The 20,552-nt window shown below is 31.2% G+C and overlaps 2 protein-coding genes and 2 long non-coding RNA genes across 5 annotated transcripts; 2 read left to right on the top strand and 2 right to left on the bottom strand.

The window, feature by feature from the left end:
• Positions 1-1,981: 1,981 nt before the first annotated feature.
• LOC107368860 (runt-related transcription factor 3-like) lies at positions 1,982-3,250 on the bottom strand. Its single transcript, NM_001323164.1, is given in 2 exon segments — positions 1,982-2,526; positions 2,649-3,250. Coding segments are annotated over 2 exon segments (852 nt in total). The 5' UTR covers positions 3,061-3,250; the 3' UTR covers positions 1,982-2,086.
• Positions 3,251-3,926: 676 nt separating this feature from the next.
• AcCoAS (acetyl coenzyme A synthase) lies at positions 3,927-18,174 on the bottom strand. 2 transcript variants are annotated; one of them, XM_015931408.3, is made up of 8 exons: positions 17,209-18,174; positions 10,646-10,841; positions 9,604-9,752; positions 8,629-9,165; positions 5,978-6,437; positions 4,939-5,185; positions 4,617-4,862; positions 3,927-4,530 (listed from the first exon to the last, which is right to left on the bottom strand). In XM_015931408.3, the coding sequence occupies exons 1-8, from the start codon at positions 17,538-17,540 to the stop codon at positions 4,328-4,330; spliced, it is 2,370 nt and encodes a 789-aa protein (XP_015786894.1). In that variant the 5' UTR covers positions 17,541-18,174; the 3' UTR covers positions 3,927-4,327. The 2 variants fall into 2 exon arrangements, with proteins under 2 accessions (XP_015786894.1, XP_089123475.1); XM_089267349.1 differs by lacking the exon at positions 17,209-18,174 and adding an exon at positions 11,009-11,150.
• LOC107364120 (uncharacterized) lies at positions 11,897-14,438 on the top strand. Its single transcript, XR_016198585.1, has 4 exons — positions 11,897-12,037; positions 12,924-13,036; positions 13,730-14,001; positions 14,181-14,438. It is a non-coding gene; the product is annotated as an uncharacterized LOC107364120 (long non-coding RNA).
• LOC149093918 (uncharacterized) lies at positions 15,902-16,630 on the top strand. The gene is made up of 4 exons (XR_016198586.1): positions 15,902-16,043; positions 16,187-16,230; positions 16,340-16,393; positions 16,493-16,630. It is a non-coding gene; the product is annotated as an uncharacterized LOC149093918 (long non-coding RNA).
• Positions 18,175-20,552: the final 2,378 nt, after the last annotated feature.

The raw sequence follows: 20,552 nt of genomic DNA, 5'->3' as shown, positions 1-20,552 counted from the left end.
TTGGGTTGGTTAGTTAATTTGGTCTCACAAATTGTGACCAGAAAGGGAAAGATAGATTGAACCTTTTTAATGGGAAGCTTCATTAGGTAAACCCATCACGTTGAAGGATAAAGTCTCAATCTTTCTCTGACTGTATCTGCCTGTATCAATGACAGTACATAATCTTGATGTGATATGTAATGGGTTAATCAATACATAACTAATCATTTGCTAATCCATTTACTTTACATTATTATTGCCATTACTTTAGTTTCATCTTGGCTAGTTTTTTTTGTTTTTATGTTGTGGACGTTAAAATTTTCTGGTAATGTCAATGGTCTTGAAGAGGTAATCAGCAAACTGAGAAATGATTATTTGTAAGTTGATTACTGGCTCTTTTTTTCCTGATTATTACTGGTTTCAACGGAAAGGTAAAAGCATTGAGAAAAATATCCTTGCATTAAAGGTTGATTTGATTATGTTATAAATTGGTTAGGTTAATGGTATGATTGGAGCAAGATTGTCAAATTTAAATACATTTCAACTTCAATATTTTGTTCAACTCAAAATCTAGTTTTGTCTTGACTTAAAGTTCATGTTAATGGAAGGCTAACATTGAATTGTGACGAAGGGAAAAGAGTCTTAAGTATCATTTGATTTTGGGTGAAAAGTTGAAATTGAAAAAAAAACTCTGTTTACTTAGGGAATTACAATTAATCTTGAATTGGCTTGAAATGTTGAACCATTAATCGTAATAACTTGAATCAAAGGTAAAATAACATTAAAACATTGATAAATATAATAATGATAAAAAAAATGATGACAGTTGCAAGAAAAAGGTTGGTTCAAGTCTTTTTTTTCATCATAACTAGAAATGAAATGATGAAGTAAAGGGAGGGAAGGGGATAAAACTAAGTAAATGAGGAAAAAATGAATGGTGGTGATAATGGAATACAAAATGATGATAATGTTGAAAGAAGAAAAAATTTCAAAGAAAGACAGATAGAGAAACAAAGTATACTTTGAGTGTCACAATGAATTGGTAAAAAGGTTGAGATTGCATTAGTAAATACTGTAACTACAGAAGACACACAAAGATCGTCTTTGAAGCAAGGAGAGTGAGAGAGGAAAGATGGAAGATGAAGATGGAGATGATGATGGGAGGAAGCCAAGGAGTAAGTGTAAATAAACTAACATTTGGCTAGCGCTGAGGATTTTTATTTTATTTGTGAGTGCGAATGTGCGTGTGAGTTTTTTTTAAAGCTACTCTTACTGATTACTTTGGTTTTATAATGAAACACAGAAAAACTTAAGGGAAAGATCATAAAATGAGCTTAAATTGTTGAAACGGAGAGACATAAAACGACAAGTTTCAAGAGAGTGAGAGACAAAAGAAGATAAAGACAGAGAGTGAGAAGGGAAGAGAAGAGAAATTAAAAGAAAGCAAAAGGAAACTAATATATCCATAAAAGTAAATGGAGATTCGGCAAAAGGCGACTTACCTTGACCTGAAGATTTCTCACTCCTTTGAAGGTTCATCGGTAATGGCGACAGTGTCCACGGTTGACTTTGTACATTTTTTTGTCTTCCTTTGGGTTGAACCTTTTCACAGCTTTTCAATGTCTCCTAATGTGAATCACTTTTTTTTATCATAATAAATAGTATAAACAACAAAAGATTTGAATCAATTTTTTCCATTCTGGTAGTTTAAAGTGATTATTGATTGATTCATTTATAATCGTTATCATTATTTTTCTCTTTGATTCTTTGCTTTCTTTTTATCTTCTTCTTCTTCTTCTATATTATCCTAAATCGCTGAAGCAATATAAATCCATAATCGGCTGATTCCAGGCAAAAAAATATCTTTTGTTTCTTTATAAATATACAGTTTGGAAACACACACAAAATGTTATCGTTAAACCTTCGTCTCCGTCTCCATCTTTGTCTTGTTCATTTCTTTCATGTCTTTTATGTATTATCTTCATACTAATATTACATTTGATTAATATAATATGGATTTTATTTTATGTTCATCATGTTGCAAAAAAAGATCTTTTAGGTTTTTGTTGTAAGCTTTTGGTTTATGAGTATGAAACAAAGTTTAAGGTCAAAAAGGTCTCCAAAGAGATGAATTTGTTACATCACACGATTCATTGCGTTCGGCTAGGCCGTTAATCATTGGTGGAGAGACAAAGGCTGAATTACATTGCCCGTAATGGTGTTCGTGTTGTGTCCATTTTTGTGATGAAGATGATGATGATGATGGTGACGTTGATGATGCAGATGATGGTAAAAGGTTTAAAGATGATGATGGTGGGGCAGATGATGAGTTTGGTGTTGATGTTGAAGGTAAACTGTTGTAATTGATCCATTTGTACCATGTATCCAGTTGACAAGGAGGTGGAATTCCTCTCGGTATTTCAGTAAAACCTAACCGCCAATCTGTAGGTGGGTCAATAAATCTTCTCTGTTGAACATTGAAGGCGGTTGCAAATGCACGGAACTGTTGCTGTTGACCTGGGAAACCCCAACAAGAATTTAACATGGCTAAGAAAGAGAGAGATGAGAAAGAGATTTAGATATAGAAGGGAATAATTTAAAATCAAAATTCCGGTTCATTGGAATCACCTGATGAAGAAAACAAAGAGAATTGATTGCTTGACACTTACTTGTTTTGGAACGTGGCTCTCTTGGACCATCGACCGTAACTTTAATGGCTTTACAATAAGTAGCCACTTGAGGTGGATTTGTTGATAAAGTTATTGTTAAAGTAAAACTCTTGCCTCTACCAGATCTCCCGACAAACCTGAGATCATTAAATTTGGCTACTTGGTTTTTCATTATAGCTGAAGCATTCCTTAATTCTGGACAAAAATTTTCATCATTTCCAGCACGAATTGTAACCATGGTTCCATCGTTGACTTGACCCAAGGCTACAACCTTAAAAGCCACTGGTAAAGTTTTATTAGAACGCCAATGTGTTGGTAAAGCCGAGCACACTAGATTGGGACTTCCAGTTCTCACAAATTCCCCTGGATATTCATCTATAAATTCATTCAATAGTCTTTCACCAGGAAACATCACGGTTTGTTTAATTGTTTAAACAATTTGGAGGAACAAGAAGAAGCAAAAAAAATGTTGTTTAAAATGATGATAGTGTTTAATAGAAGGGGGTTGACCAAATCACATAAAAATTATGAGCCAAATATGTTAGTTAAAAAAAACTTGAAGCCAAAAAAAATTTACTTTGCTGATAATAACGAAACACATCACTCCGTCAAAATAAGTAGACAAAATAACTTAAACCGTAAGAGCTGCAATTGTGAACCTCTGCTAAGAGTCTCCCTCTTTGGCCTTAAGTTTTTTATAAGCCACTTATATTGCCTCGCTGCTTCCATCTGCTGTTGGCGAAACAAACTAAATGGTCCTCTACAATTTAGTTGCTTTTCTTGAATATTCTTGACTGAGATCTCGTTGATGGCTTAAAATGAATTTCTAATTTTATCTATCAATTCAGCTTCTGCCCGGTTAATCGGGATTTTTTACCCAAACAATCAAGAAGAAATAATATGACTCTTTTTGGCTCAAATCGCTGTGAACATCATTTTTTGTCATTTTGTTCGCCTTACTCCACTTTGAACTTGTATGATTGTGCGACCTGCGAAAAATGATTTTAACTCTTCACTTCGACCGAAAGTTTAATACCGTTTACGTACTAACTACACTGTTATCAAAATTTATGAGGCAGCTTAAACATAGGAAGCCAGACAGACATTCATCAGCCATTTCAAATTGAAATATCTAACTGACTGCAAAAATTTGATTTTGGTGTCATATTTTATTGATAATGAATATTTCGAATGATTTTAATATGATTTTAATTGATATTTTTAGAAATACTGACATAATTTTGAATTATTTGAATGAGAAATGAACAGACAATAAAATTAAAGTACAAAACAATGATTTTCATAGTAATTTTATTGAAATTTGCAATGAATTTAATCGCCATTTATTATGATTTTGATCCACATTTCTTGATGTGATGAAAATAATTTGATTTTACGTTTGCTTGATTGCCAAGAACTGGTATATTCAAAACTTTTTCCCTTTGTTGGTTTATCTGAGTTTGAGATGAAGTCCTTTTTTTCGGTCATCAAAATATAATATCCATAATATGATTGCAATAAATTGACCAAAAAAGACGCAAGATAATGAAAAGAGTAGAAAGGATTGAGGGAAAATACAAGAGAATAATAAAAGGTACTTGAAAAAAGGATGAAATAAAGTGCACTTTTTTATATAAGGTGAAATTGTGATTGTTTTAGTTGATCTTAGTTGATTTGATTTATGCGTAAATACTTCGAGTTTGAAAAAGTTCATCTAGAATAGAGTCATCAGCTAAAGTTGAAGTGTCTCCAAGTTCATCACGCTCATCACGGGCCACTTTACGAAGTAACCGACGCATTATTTTACCACTTCGAGTCTTTGGTAGAGCCGAAGCTACATGAATAACTTCTGGTGAAGCAATTGCTCCAATACGACGACGAACTAAACAGAATGAGAAAAAAAGAGTAAAAATTAATAAAGCTGACAATACAACAAGATAAATACCAAACCAGAATTATTTGAAATACCTTGTGATTTAAGTTCAGTTTCAAGTTGTGCAGAATAATCGAAACCATTTTTGAGAACAATAAAACAATAGATACACTCTCCTTTAACATTGTGTGGTGTAGATACAGCGGCAGTCTCTGCAATTGCTGGATGTTCAACCAGAGCTGCTTCAACTTCAGCGGTGGATAAAAGGTGACCTGACACATTTAAAAGATCATCAGTTCGTCCAGTAATCCAATAATAACCATCTTTATCACGCTTACAGCCTGAATGAAAATAATGAAATGTGGATGAGAAACAAATCATAAAAAAGAATCTAAAAAATGACTTCAATATTCTTACCATCACCAGTACAATAATAGCCAGGGAATCGAGTGAAATATGTATATTCAAATCGCTTATGGTTTCCATCGACTGTTCGCATTAATGCAGGCCAAGGTCTTTTGAATACGAGATGACCTTCAGATGCACCAGTCAATTCACGGCCTTCATCGTTAACAATTGCAGGAACAACACCGAAAAACGGAAATGATGCTGATCCTGGTTTCATTGGTGTACAGCCGGGTAATGTGGATATAACAGGAGCAGCCTGGAAGATTCAACAAAAGTATTTCATTATTGATATTGTATTTTATTATAATTCAAATGACATTATTTCAAGATTTGTAATCAATGCTTGTGATTACCATTGAAAATTTTAATCAATATTCAAACCTCGAAATTGAAGAGCATGAATTTTGAGTGAAATTTTGATCTAAAAAATCACGGCCAAGGTTAGCAAATCATACAGCCACTTTATCAATTTCATACCATTTACAAGATAACCAGTGATCATTCATAAGCCTTTAATTTGAATGCTTGCATAATAGATTAATCGTCAATCGAAACAAAAAACCTAACCTTTAACAGTATTGATACTTTCGTAAATGGCAATTTGCACAACCTAAAATGATTTGATTGGTACCTTGAACCATGGCTAATCAATTGGATTCATAATAATTCGAGTTAAAGACACTGAGTTCATGCTAATTTTGAATCTTGAAAAATTTCTCCCAACAGTCAATTCAGTCAAAAATATCACCGAGTCATTGAAACTATCCTCTCACGACGATTATTAAATGAAAGTCTAGCACCGTTACACTTTCAATACACTACTACACGGCAAATGACCAAATTTTTGTGCCTTTTTGGCTGATAAAACAAATGTTAGATTGAATTTGGCAGTAAAGATAAGCTAAACATTAAAATGTATGCCAGGAAAAGGTGAAAAAAAGGTCGAATGATAAAAACAATCACAATGAGTTGAAAGTTGTTTTGATGATTTGACGGTAAGGTGATCATACGATTAGAATTTCATTTGGAAATGGATAAATAGAATTACCGTTTCAGTTTGCCAAAAGGTGTCAACAATTGGACATCGTCCATTGCCAACAACCCTGAAATACCAAGCCCAAGCCTCTTCATTGATGGGTTCACCAGCAGTTCCAAGGAGTTTGAGGGAATTTCGAGAATATTGTTTCACAAATTTATCTCCATACTTCATTAGAGATCGAACTGCGGTTGGAGCTGTGTACAAGGTATTAACATTGTGGGTATCAACAATTTGCCAAAGTCGCCCAGCATCAGGATAAAATGGTGTCCCATCAAAGAGGACAATTGTTGCTCCATTGGCCAGTGAACCATAAACGTTTACAGTGTGTCCAGTAATCCAGCCAAGATCGGCAGTGCAAAAGAAAACGTCTCCACCGTTGTAATTAAAGATATACTTGAAGGTGGTTGCTGCATAAATCATGTAACCAGCCACAGTGTGTAAAACTCCCTTTGGTTTTCCAGTTGAACCACTAATGACGGGAAAAGACAAGAAAATAGCAAATTAAAATCATTATTGTTAAATTAAAAGACGGACAAAAGCGTCTCTTGCAAATGCGAATGAAACCAACTCAGGAAAAAATGCACAATTTAGAGAGGAATGAAAAAAAAGCGAAAAGTAATAAACAAAAATGCGAACTGTTAATATTATAAAGAGCAAATTACCAAACGAATGAAAAAAAACAGTTAATCATCGTTAAAGGAATATAGCAAAAGCTCAACTAATTCAACTGAACTTATTGAATCATGAATTGGAATCAAGCGTTTTTTTTTCGAAGGTGCAAAATGCTGTTGGCAAAATTTGCTATTTCAATTTAAGATTTATCATCATTATCATCATCATCTGATAGTTTTGAGAAGATTTGGAAAGAATTAAGTATTTTTTTGAATAACTCATTACAATTAATCATCAAAATCTTACAACTGAAGACGATGTAAACACAAAAAATGTTAAGCTCAACAGCCGAAATAGCTTTCACTTCATTGAATTGTTATTAACGACTATTCTGACCATTTTTGACCTTAAGGAGTCTAAAGAAAGAGAATGAGAGAGAGAGAGAAAGGAAGAAAACACACTTTCTCTTCTTCACCTTAATCGCCATTATTTATCCCTCTCTTAACTTGATTAGGTTCAGTAATTTATATTCCCTTTCATCTTACAACATTCAGCTATTCAACTTGAAAAAATGCAACCTAAACAGACCATGCCATTTGATATCTGACCGAATCTCCTGAATCGTGTTACTTTCACTCGCTTAGCACTGATTAATGGTTAATGTACGATAAAGAATCGGCCTTTAAATATATAAATGTATCGGTCACCAGTAAGCATGTTCAACAGGCAAAGGAGAAGCTAAAAAACAACAAAATAAGATGGAAATTAAAAATGCGAAAAAGAATCAAGAATGAAAAGTAAAAAAAAAATGAAAATTGAAATAAACAAATAAACAAAAACATAAATAATAACGACCGGTTAAGTGAAAAAGAGTGAGAAAAATGATAACTCTTGGTCTGCCCATTTCAATCTTCATCTTTACTTTTTCTCCTTTTCATCATCAGCTTTTTTAATTGGCATTTTTACGTGCAACCAAAGTGCCGAAGGACATTTTTTCCGCATTTTCAATTGAAGGTTAAACTTTCAATGTCGAAATTAAATCGAATTGAGGTGCGAAATAAATTGCTTTTCCGGCCAACGTTTAAATGCTTGACCATATCTAACACAACATCTAATCTTCTTCCTTGCGATACTGTTTCTTCTTGCTTTCTTGGTCATCATCGTCAATCTTTTCAGATTTCAAATTCATTTTCGTCTGCATCACCATTTTAAATTTAACTTTCACTTCGAACCATTTAAATGTTGGAAAAGACTTCATGACAAGCAAGTTAAACACCATTGGAACACCTTTTTCATAATCATCATCATAATCATCATTTAGTCCGTACACAATGAATTAAACAGAAGCAAACAATTTTCATGTTGAAAGCTAATTTAAAATGAAATCCCATGATAAAATGATTGGTTCTGTGTAAAGAGAAATCAAGAAAAGAAAGAAATACTAATGAATGATCAGTTAAGTAAAATGATATCAACAGCCACAGTCACAAAAAATATTTATAGCTAAAAGGTAGTGCAACAAATGAAGGAATAAACAATGAAATTAAATTAGTAGTAGTAATAATAATAATAATGGTGATGGTAGGGAAATAATGATGATGATAGGAGAAAATGGTTTTCAGGTTAGCATAAAAAATACCATTGGTAAGAGAGAAAAGGTAAAACTAAGGTTTAATTTGGGACAGAAGAAAACAGAAGTGAAAGAGAGATAATAGGTAGATCATGTTGAATCCAATGTCAGGGGAATTTACCTTACCAATCTTACGATATGTCATGAGGGACTTTTCCGTCATGAGATTTACTGAAAACTCGTCTTGCATCTTCATTTACTCTCCTTATATTCCGACTAACTTCATTTTTAACCTTAAATTTTGATATATTCCCTAAATTCATCTTCTTCTTGCTAATTCAAGTACAAAATTGTTTCTGGGGTTGTTTACATGGACTTGAAAAGTGAAAGATGAAAAAGGTGAACTTTCATGAGATACGTATTGCTAATGATAATGATGATGATGATGATGATGTTCAGCATTTCATCGCTGTTTTACCTTGTATAAAGAATAAATAAAGGATCTTCAGCATCAACCCAAACTGGTTCACAATGATCATCTGCTGTGTTCATCAGTTCATGCCACCAGAAATCAAGATCAGGATCCCATGGAATAATTGGATGTTCTTTAGGTTTTTCAGTTATTTTATCCTCTTTACCATTTTCCTCTTTAATATTGTTGATATTGTTATTAACGATAGTGATTGAAGGGGTGCTGCTGTTGGTATTAATGTTGTTGGAGCAATTGTTTAGATTATTGGTTCCATTGACAGTAACATTTGAGGAATTGTTTTTAACCTCAATGCTATTAACCATACTTTTCATCTCGTTATTCTTGTTATCATTACATTTAAGTCCATTGATATTATTAATACCATTTGCACCGTTTATTCCAAGTGCACTGGGAATGGGTTTAACTACATTGAGGCCATTTTTACCTCCGACTTTCTCGTTTTTCGATGCATTTCCAGAATGCGATAGACTTGCTGGTTCCTTCAGGTGATGATATACAATAACGGCAGCAAGATAATGATTTCTGAATAAATTAAATTAAAAGGAAAACATATTAGAAAAAGTAACTTTTTGAAAACAATTTTTTTCCAATGTAAATATCAAAAGATATAACCATTTACATGAAAACTCTAATGTTTGTAATGAATGATTTATAATGTGATTTGAATTGAAATTTTCAAAAATTCAATCTACCTGTTTTTGATTGAAATTAAGATACAATCTAATCTAACGTAATCTAAATTAGAGATTTGTTTAAATAATAACTGATTCAGTAAATAAGTTTATTTAGGGTAAAAGGAGAAGCTAAATGAAAACTAATTTTCGGCAGCATCGTTAATTTATTTGATTGAGTAAGCTTCCGTCAGATTTTGATGCAAATAATGTAAAATAAATGGTAAAAGTTTTCTAATAAAAGGTTGAGCGTAAGAAAAATTGTTTACTAACACTATCATTCACTTACTTAGCTTTACATTTTTGAACAGCTTGATCTGCCAACTCTTTTAACGGAATATATTTAGTTCCACGATAACAACCATCACAAGTTACCAATAATTTTGAACGAGCATCCAATATTCGTTCGGCAATAGCATCACCTGAAAATCCTGCAAACTGTTTAAATAAAGGAAACAGGAATTAAAAGTTGGTTTAATTGATTAACTTTAGAGACAAAACAGAGTGAAGTAAAAGTTGCTTCAAATGTAAAACGCTATGTAATGCAGTTACCAAGATTGTATGGTAACTGTTTTTCAATAAGAATGCTCAGTTGATTGGTGAAGGAGGATAAAATTTGAAATTAAATAACAGATAAATCAACAAAAGAAACAAAACAAAGCAAAAAAATACAAAAAAAATTGAAAGGTCAATTATTTTGGAGATAAAACTGTTATTTACTATTACAGCTTTGCTTTTTGCATCGACTGATTGACACTTGTCGTTGAAAGAAGTGAAAAAATGATGATGAATGTATAAATTGTTAATCAATGTCTACTTAATTATAATTTTATTCAGACTTTTGGCTCAATAGTAAATAATTTTCTGTTTCTATTCATCCACAAATAACTGTGGGAATGAAAAAGTACGATCAATTTGAATAATCAACTGAAATCAGGAAAAAGTGCCAAGCTCAATTCAAGGTTAAAAATTTAGCGTTCGATGAACAGTAAATTTATGAATCAGGTCATCGGCAAAAAAACTACAACTTGCTGGTAAACAATGATTGAGGATTCGATGTTATAAATCAAGATACTAAACCAATGAGAATGTTGATAATAACAATCCTTAAATCAAAGTGAGATTCTCATTATCATAATATGTACACATCAATTTGCACACTACAATTGAATTGAAATTTAATTCAACATGAAAAGATTGATCTAATGATTCCATGATGAAGCATGATTTGATTAAATTATACAAATTAACATTCTAATTAGCATTAGGAAAGTTACGAATTGCCGAAGTATTAAGCAAAGTGAAAATTATCTTAAGGCAAGTCAACTTACGATGACTGAATGAATGGCTCCGATTCGAGCACATGAAAGCATGGCAATCACTAATTCAATGGTGACAGGCATGTAGAGAGCAACTCGGTCGCCTTTTTTGATTCCTTTGGCTTTAAGTACATTACTAAATTTGCAGATTTGTCGCCTCAATTCATTGTAAGTTATTGTCCGATATTGATTAGGTTCTGTTCCCTCCCTTTAGATCAAACCGTTGAGACCAAGCCATGGTTCAGATGAAGGAAAGTAGACAGATTTAGCACGGATCGGCCAGCAAAAATGACACCAAACAAGCAAGCACATGGAAAAGAGAAAAAAGGTCAAATTAATCAATCAAAAATAAACAAAATAGACAATAGAATATACAATTAACAGGTTTAAACAAAGATGCATTTATTGGTGATATCCAATCACTGGATCGTCTGACCAAAAGTTCACATTTCTTCCAGCTGGTAACAATTGAAGTCATAATCGGAATCGTTTAAGAGGCAATAGCTTTTGAGATGAAATTAATTAACTAATTCAATGCAGAAACTAAATTCAAGCAAAAATGTGAATAAAAATGTGAATAATAACAAAATTAATTAACATTAAGATTTCAGAAAGCGATAGAATCGATAATCGAAAAAATGAAACGGTTAAAATTGCATAATTCGTGAGATTAGCCTCATTGTTATTTTCAGCGTATTTTTGTTGCTTAACAGCTTTTTTTGATTGAATGACTTGAATCTTCTGTGTGAATCATCAATTAATGAATTTTAAAATTAAACAGTTTTTTTGTTTGTGTAATTAAAATCAACTTTTTTCTTCAATCAGAATGTTAATATAAGAATTTTGTTGTCGTTTTGGTTGTGATCATTTATGACTGTTTCAGAAGTTTGGTAATTAGGTAAGTAAGCATATTTCAAATGTTAATGAAGATCTGAGGGAAAAAGTGAAACCAAAAAGGAAAACTTGTGCTGCAAAAATATTTTCCTAAAACCGCTTTTTTCGATTATTTATGATTGCCAAAATTTTGTATCAATTAGCTAGACAAACATTCAGTGGTACGAGTAATAAGTAAATAAATAACATTACTGATTATTTTTGTTTCCATATAATTAACGAACTGGTTTTGCTTTTCATAATATTCAGAAATAATTCATCATGGTTCATGATACAGTTAAGTTAAGGATATTTGAATTTACCTCATTACTAAATACAATTGATCGTACCTTTACTTTTCTTTGCACCTTTATTAGATTGGTAATTTAGGCAACAATTGGTGGTGCTTGGTAACCGAAAGAATTCTCATGGAAAATGGTGGAAATAAATTCTCAATCAATGAGATATTTATCAAAATGTTTTCCAACTTACAAACAATGCTCGGACAAACCTGTACCTACAAATTCATTTGTAAGTTAACCAAATGGCTACCATATCCAGTCACTTATTCATTGGTACTTATCTAATATTAATTGAAATGGATGGCAGGAAAATGTTGCAAGATAGACCTGAAATTGTCTTTCATTATTTTCTATCCATGGATTAGAAATGAGAATAACTCATTTATCACCACTAATTACTCAAGATACCTTTTGGCAGCATTGGTTGTATTTAAATAGTTGAAATCTAGCCTAATGTCAGATACTCGTGATTTTATCCTAAGCCAAGGACATGTTTGAATTTTTAAAGAAACTTTCCATTCCGATATTTCCTAAATTGAAAAACCTTCATCTTCATTAACTTCGATAATATCAGCTTAAATACTTCTGGAAACACTACAAATGCTACTCCTGGAAAGGTTGATTGAACCAAAGTCTGTTAGCTGCTACTTTAATTTGGCTAATTTAACAGATTGCTACCGGCAAACTGGTTGATTATTGTAATGGTAATCGAGAAATTTAGTAGTGTCAACTTGGAATAATTCAAATTTTATTTTGTATTCTATCCACTCCATTGGTCATGAAGACACTCATATTAGCCCGGAAATTGTTGGTGCAATTGTCTAATTTTCATCTAACTTATTCTCTTCTTATTTACCATTTACTCCTTTGACTAACTCTCACAAGCTAATTCACAACTCTTTCTCAGCTATATTCCTCGGTTGACTACGTGAGATAAGCAGTTGAAATGAACTGAATCGACCTAGTTTAAAAGAGGAATCAGTTTGTTTAGATTTGTCTTTCTCTTCTAATGTAAAGCATTATATAATAAATCAAAAAGAGTGTAATGAAACGGGTAAAAAATTGTTTATATTTATATATTTGCTAACAAATGTTGCTTCACATTGTTTTTTCAGAAAATATTCATGAATGCACCATCATCAATCATAAGGACGCTTAATTAATTCAAGGCATGATACACTGAAGTTTCGACACATTTGCGACAATAAAGGATATACACACAAACACAGTGAGTAAAATAACCAATTATAAGATTCGACTGCATTGTTTTTTCATCTTTTTATGTCGATATCTAATAATCTGGTTATTAACATGATATTGACAGTAAGACACAAATAGAGCTAAATCACTATTAAGTATCCATTCTCTTCAAATTACTTTTATCTTCAGTTGTATTTTCATTTCTGGTCTTATTTTAAATTGTTAATCAGCGAACGAGTTTTGTGAATAAGATAAGATGTTTCAATTCTGGGAAATATTTTAGTATATCAAGCAAATAACCTTTTGAAACAAACTGGTCATTTGTATCAATTTTAATTATAGATCAGTGGACATTTTAAACAAGATGTTGAACAGTTCCAGTAGAACCGAAAATCACCTGATGATAGAGTAAAATTGCATGAAAAAGTGAGGAAAAACAAAGCGTTATTTTTGCTTTAAAAAAGATTTGTATGAAATTGTTTTTCCTCAACTATTTCCAATTCTTTAGTTTTAATATTTGGTACTTTCAACGTATTAATGTTAACTCTTCCTTTTATCTCTTCTCATATTTTCGATCAAGTGAATGTTTGCATGCCATTAGTTGACCATCATTATCTGATTGGATGAAATATTTGAAAATTGCATGACGCATGTTGTCTCTATGTCGATCAGGTTTTTACTTTTCCATATTTAACCACATTTTTCTCTCTTCTTATCCTAGTTGTTGGAATCAATCGCAAAAAAAGGAGCAAAAATTTTGATTCGATAACCTTGACTGAAACTTATTACTTGAAACAATCATATTGTCCAAACTACTGGATGTAGCATAAAATTAATGAACTTTTAAAGTATTCATCGTACATTGGTTCAACTCTTTCCATATCAATGGAATTTCACACTGATGGCTGAACAATCTGTTGAAAGTGAAGCCTACTTTTGTAACATGGACTCTTTGGTAACATAAGATCTATCATTATCATTCCAATCATGATGGTACATGAACCTGTTTTCACTTTCACTCAACTTTCTCTTAATCCTTTTTTTCTACCGAATCATGTATTCATCATCCTGTTATCATTTCATCACTAATTTAACCTTTATTGGTTGATAATTTTGTTCACCTTATCTTCCCCATCATTTTACACTTACATTTTACATTTTCATTTTGTTAGATTATAACCAATCGATTAGCTGAACAGTAGTGGATTCGGATTTGACAAAAAATAGTCATAGCTGAGCATCGTCTTAAAAAATGAATGGATAACCTTAAAGATTAATATCAGGTTGTTCAACTTTTTTTGGAAAATTCTATGCTTTTTATTTCGATTCAACCCTCTCCTCAATTTAAAATCAATTGCACTTGACTTTAAGATCAATTTGATTGCTAATATATCTTTTGATGGTTAATTAAAGAAATAGTCGGAGGTAAATTGATGATAGAAGCATATGTTTAATCAGTGAGCAGATTTACTATTATTTTTTTTCTTAGCATTTTTGGATAATGTACTGCCTCAGGATTCATCATCTAAGTCATCCAATTCTCAAGGAAATAACTCAATTCTTTTCCAATCATCATGGATTCACCAATAATTTAATGCTCCATTAGAATGGATACAACTTGGATAATCGTCGATCACTTTCTAGTGAAGTGTTTAATGATGTCACAACTTCATCTAAGCAACTCAAGGAATGCTACCTGTAATCTTGAATGACCAATGACTGATCAAATTATGATTATATTGTTGGCGAAAATTGGCCTTAAAGGGATTTAGTTTCCAGGAATAAAGATGTTATAATCAGGATGAGTTAACTGTTTATACTGGTAATGGAGTTGTTATGATTGAAGAAATGCAAAAGATATCGGAGTTGAACAAACCGTAGCCGTTAAAATACAGTTTCACAGTGAAATAAGAGTTAACTGTAAAACGAGTTAAAGAAAAAGAGAGAGAGAGAGAGAGAGAGAAAAGAAAGAGGGTTCGTAAGAGTTACTGACGAGAAAATTTGCGAACCTTAACGACCTGTAATTAAAATTACCCTCGATAATGATAGAACTATTACTGATGTTTTAAATTGTGACCTGTTAGTAACGTTAGTTTGACAATATTTGCACGCAAAGCTTTTTTTTACACTTCTCCAGCTTCATTACCATTTAATTCATTCACTGGTTCTCATTGATAATGATAAATGCTCATTGGAATGTCAACTTGACATGATAACAACAACAGTAATAATGGTAAAAAAACTACAATAATAACATATTCATAATAATGGTAATAATGATGAATGATAAAATATGATTACATGATTATGATAATGTCACTATTGTATCAAAAATATAATTCAGAAGCGACCATCAAAATTGATTGTAAAACATAAATACCTTGAAGTGAATTGATAAGCTGAGCTATGAAAGAAGAAGATTGGACAATTTAATTAATCGAATAGTTGGTCGATTGATAATCATGGTAAATCATCATCATAATCATTGTTTTTCCTTTTCTGTACAATTACAATTGTTACTGTTTCCAGAAGCGTTCATCTTATTGATTTACTGCAAATTGAAGAGCCTCTCACTTCGTTGAAAATATTTGTCATTATCATCTTATAATATTCATAGATGAGCTGATTCAATTAGAACAATTAATTTATTCAAATTATCCCACCTTACAACCAATTATTATTAACCATTGAAGCTGAATAGCCAAAGGTTCTTGTTGTTTATAAGATAAAATTTGAATCAATGTTATTTATAGTAAGCAATATTGAATTTTAATTTTTAATTTCTCTTATTTTGATTCAGGCTTTGGAGAACTGCAAAATCAAGCAACTCAACAATCTCAGGTGTTTAATGGCTTTTAAATTTGAGGATTGTGACCATTACCCAGGATCTGTAATTATCTTGAAATTTATCACAGTATGATGGTAGTGATGATGAATGTGATGAATTATATTCTTGGGGAAATACGTTTTTCCCTGGTTAAACAAGAATCTAACAAGAAAATTCCACTTGCAAAATCATTTTGGCTTTTGAAACGGTATTAGTTACATTTTTTGTTTTTTAAGGGAAAGTCATTCGCTTAATTTACAATAACTTAATTCCCTTGCTTAAAACATGAAATAATCAACACTTAACTTTCTTCCTTTTAATTTATTTCTCCTTTTCTCTCTTTTTGTTTAGCTGGATCCAATTATTATTGCTATTATCTTGCATCATCTGATAATGTGAGCTCAGATTTTACCCATTGGCTAATTAGCAATTCATAACAGGAATAATTAATCAGTTTCATTTGGCACTTTGGCCGTTTCGTGAATATTTACCTTCTTCTCAAAGCTGTACTATTGTGTCATCTAATATACTCGATTCAATCTGAAAATGATTTATTTGGTTGGTATTATATCATTATGTTGGCAAAATCGTTGAAGTTGCCGTTATCATTCAAGCATTTTGACCAACTATTTATTGATAATTAATTCCAATACGAAGGGAAAAACAAGATGGACTTTTACGATGATGTATTATCGTTAAGTGAGATGCAAGTGCAACAACAGGGGAATATGGCGAAGAAAAACAATAACAAAAAAAACAACATCAAGGGCGAGGAAAATAACAATAATGAGGAAATTACAAGGCCTAATAATCTTTTTATAATCTAATTGTAAATTACCAAAGAAACGGCAATTATCTTATATGTCTTTAAGATACAAATCAAACTATTCGTGGTTATGATTGCAATTAAAGGTAAAATCAGATTTCCATCTAAATTAACTCATCCAGAAAATTTAATTCTTATTCTTAAACTTTTTTTTCTTCTCTTCTTCAACAGAATCAACGTGTTCATCATCATCAACGCCAACATCGAGAATAACACCAACAATTGATAAGCCAACAGTTAATCATCAACCATATAATCTTGGCAAATCTGTTAACAACAAATTGACCGAGAATCAAACCATCTAATTGAATAACAATATTAGTGGAGTAACAAGAGATGATAAAGCCGAGAATAGATGAACATTAAATCTATTTAGCTGTTAAATGAATGAAAAATATTAAGCTGTTGAGCAAATTTTAACCTGAATTTGACTTCAATTGATGAATTGAGTAAAAAAGCCAAGATGGTGATGGAAGAGGTTTTAGCCTGTTAATTGTTGTTAATTGTATATTTATTGCATTGTCTCTTATCATGCATTTTGACTTACCAAATGTAAGCCGTTCGTTCACCAAGACCTTTCTCAATGATTCGATCAACAACATTGTAGGTTATATTGGTAATGGCACCTTCCATCCATTTGATTTCAATGGGTCCTTTGTGAATGTCGAAATTGTACCGATAGAAAGGTCCATTTGGCCCTTTTTTGAAGTAAAAGTCTTGAGCAATTTCAGACCAAAAGCCTTCTGGATCTTCAATTGAACGCTTATAGAGACGCTTGTATTGATCCATGGTTGATATGTGAGCATTTTCCTTGAATTCATCAGATGGATAATAGATGGATTGACCATCATTGTTTTCATCAGAAATAGCCATTATCATGAAGCAAATTAAACAGAACTAACGGAACCCAATATTGTAATTTCAGGGCAAATTGTGAGTATATTTATATCTATTTTTTTATATCAGTAAAGGTGGGCCTTTAAATTGTTGACTTTTTTGTTTAAAGGTAACACAGAAGAGTTGATGACTTTGATGACTTTATATCAATAAATCCACAAATTAATCCCTTAGAATAGTCAATGTGTTAAAGCAATTAACCAAATAACACACAATGATGATGATTATGATTGAAACAAATTACACAAACATAAAAAGGTGAAATAAAAACAAACAAACAAACAAAAACAATTGATGACCAGATGAAGTTTTCAAAGTTGATTGTGAAAAAACATACAAAAACACAAATTGAAAGCAAGTGACAATTTAATTTTAACTTTATCCAAAATCATCGATGATTTACCTAATTAATGATGATTATATTGTTAAATGAAGATACAAAGAGTCAGTTTAATTATAATAATACAATGAATTATAACAATAGTAATAAAAATTGTTTGTTTCTCACTTTTTACTGATTTTTCAATCTGTGATTGTATTTGGTAAAAAACTGTGATAACTTAGTTTTGGATTAACTTTTGGTCCAAATAAGCATAATGAAAAAAAGAGAGAGAGAAGAAGATGAGAAGACGAACAAGGGAGAATGAAGAAGATGATGAGAAGGAGCAGTTTAGTTGACGATAGATCGTTCATTTCACTTGTATTCATCCGATCATCATGAAGAGAGAGACGTTGAAGGAGGGACAAATATACTCGTTTTTTCTTCTCATCATCATTATCATCTTTATCATCATTTTCTGTATTCACCATTCTTACCTTTCTCCCATTTCTGTCTAATTCACCTGTCTTCTGAAACCATTTCACCGAGTAAACAACAATTCGATTAAAGTTGAATCAATTTGATCAAAACTCTTCAGAACATTTAACCTCAGCTTTGGATCAACATTGCTCCAGAGATGCAAGTAACAGTATTTAGGTCTAAAAACCAGATTTTAACCAGAAATTATTTTCGCCATTTCTTATTGAATCATTTTAAAATGATTAATTGTATTTTATTTGATTTAATTATTTCTTTTAGGTTAAGTCTTGTCTATTGAAAATCTTTGGGTTAACCTTTAAATTGGAAAAACCTTTTTCTGGTTTTCGTTATTTACCTTTTTTTTGACTTTCATTTCAAATTGATTTTGATACAATTGAATAGTGTTAATTGGTACTAACCTGGAATAATTAGTTGACTGTGTATTGATATGTTGGTGATGTTAATTGTTTAAGGTAGTTGTTGGTAGGCTAAAAATTGTCGATTAAATTGATTCACCGTTTTACAATTGAAATTCACTCTTCCAGTTAAATCCTGTAACCAACAATCATCTTCACTAGGGTTAACTGAATAACTGTTTTTTTCACTCTTTTTTTGTGCTCCTCTCACAATTAGCTTACCTTTACGTGGATCAAGATGCTTATGATGATGAACGTTGATCAAATTGACTTTTAAATCATGCAATCAATCTTGATTTTAACGTCTTTTTTCTCCTTTTTTTCACTTAAATGCCTAACCAACTAATGTTAATGATAGTTTTAATTTAATTATACTAAATATTTAAATTTTGAAATCATTATTGAACATTACTTATGATCAATCGGCAATTAAAAAAAGCAGGGAAAACTTTAAATAAGCCAATTGATTGAGAATTTATAATTGAACTGATTATCCAAATTTATTATTTCTTTATTTATTTCTTTTCCTGATTTCATAACCAACTTTTTCTCCCATTTATTTAACAATTTATTTATTATTTATACAATGTATTGTTATTTAATTAACTCATTTTATCCACTATATTTGATCTACTTTGATTGTAATAATTTTTGCTTAATCAACCAACAATTCAGTAAACACAATTTTTGATCTTGTGTTTGTTATTTTTATTTTGATTTTGATTTTGTTACGAGGTGAGAAACTCCCAGATTTTAACGCCATCTGTGGTATGTAATTGTCATTTCTAGTCATTTGGGTTGTAACCAATGGTTACCTCGCCGCAAACATATGATTTTTGGTAAACCCAATTTTGTTCATACAGTTCATGTAAGTTGGGAATATTCAATGGTTATTATTTTAAAGCCATCATGGATAACTTTATATTTATTTGTTTCTCGATATTCCTATGTTTTATTTGCTCTATTAGCTATCTAACAGTTGAATCTGTGGTTATTTCAATTTCAAAGAGGTGACTTTTACCAATTAGACTTTCAGAAAAATTGGTTTTACTTTTTCTTCACTTTATTAATTGTTGTCTGTCATTTCAATTGTTAAATTTTTGCTTATGTTAACCTTGTAATTTAATCTAAAAGTGGACCTTGACCCTTAAATTTGTTTGTTTGACTACTGTTCTATTTACTGTATTGTGTCTTATCTGGTATAACCATATGTTTAAAGCCTTGAATTGAGTATCGATAAACAATAATATTTGTAAAGATTTTATTTTTATGCTCAAAAGAAATGGGTTTATCTTGTCTGGAATTGGCCTGACTTGATCCAATCTAGATGAACATTTCAACCTCTTCGATAGCTTCACCTTTCTTAAAATTAAGAAAAGCAAGCTTCAACTTACCCAATCACCATTATTGACTGTTCAATAATTGGGATAGTGTTTTAAGCCCTTTCATTATTAAACTGTTTCTTAAATTTCTTTATGATATACATATGAATTTAGTTAGTGAAATATTTACTTATTTCGACTAAACATATCATTAGAAGTGTAAAGAGAGGAATTAAAGGTTTTGTTTAACCATTTCCTCAAGAAAAATCAAGTTAAATTGAGGCCAAATCATTAATGCGTGTTGAGAGAGATCAATTGCATAGAGAAAATAAAACAAATGAGGAAGAAATTTTATAATAAAAGAAAAATTATTGTCACTTGTAACACTCAATTGTTTACTCCTTATAATTATAATCATATTCCTAATAACAATAATGGTGATGATAATAATAATAAC

This window comes from Tetranychus urticae, chromosome 2, assembly GCF_039701765.1.
Source record: "Tetranychus urticae isolate SD_2017Ah chromosome 2, NJAU_TeUrti_SD_1.0, whole genome shotgun sequence".
Lineage (NCBI taxonomy): Eukaryota > Metazoa > Arthropoda > Arachnida > Trombidiformes > Tetranychidae > Tetranychus > Tetranychus urticae.
The sequence above is the reverse complement of the archived record's forward strand: the minus strand, read 5'-3'. Positions and strand labels throughout refer to the sequence as shown.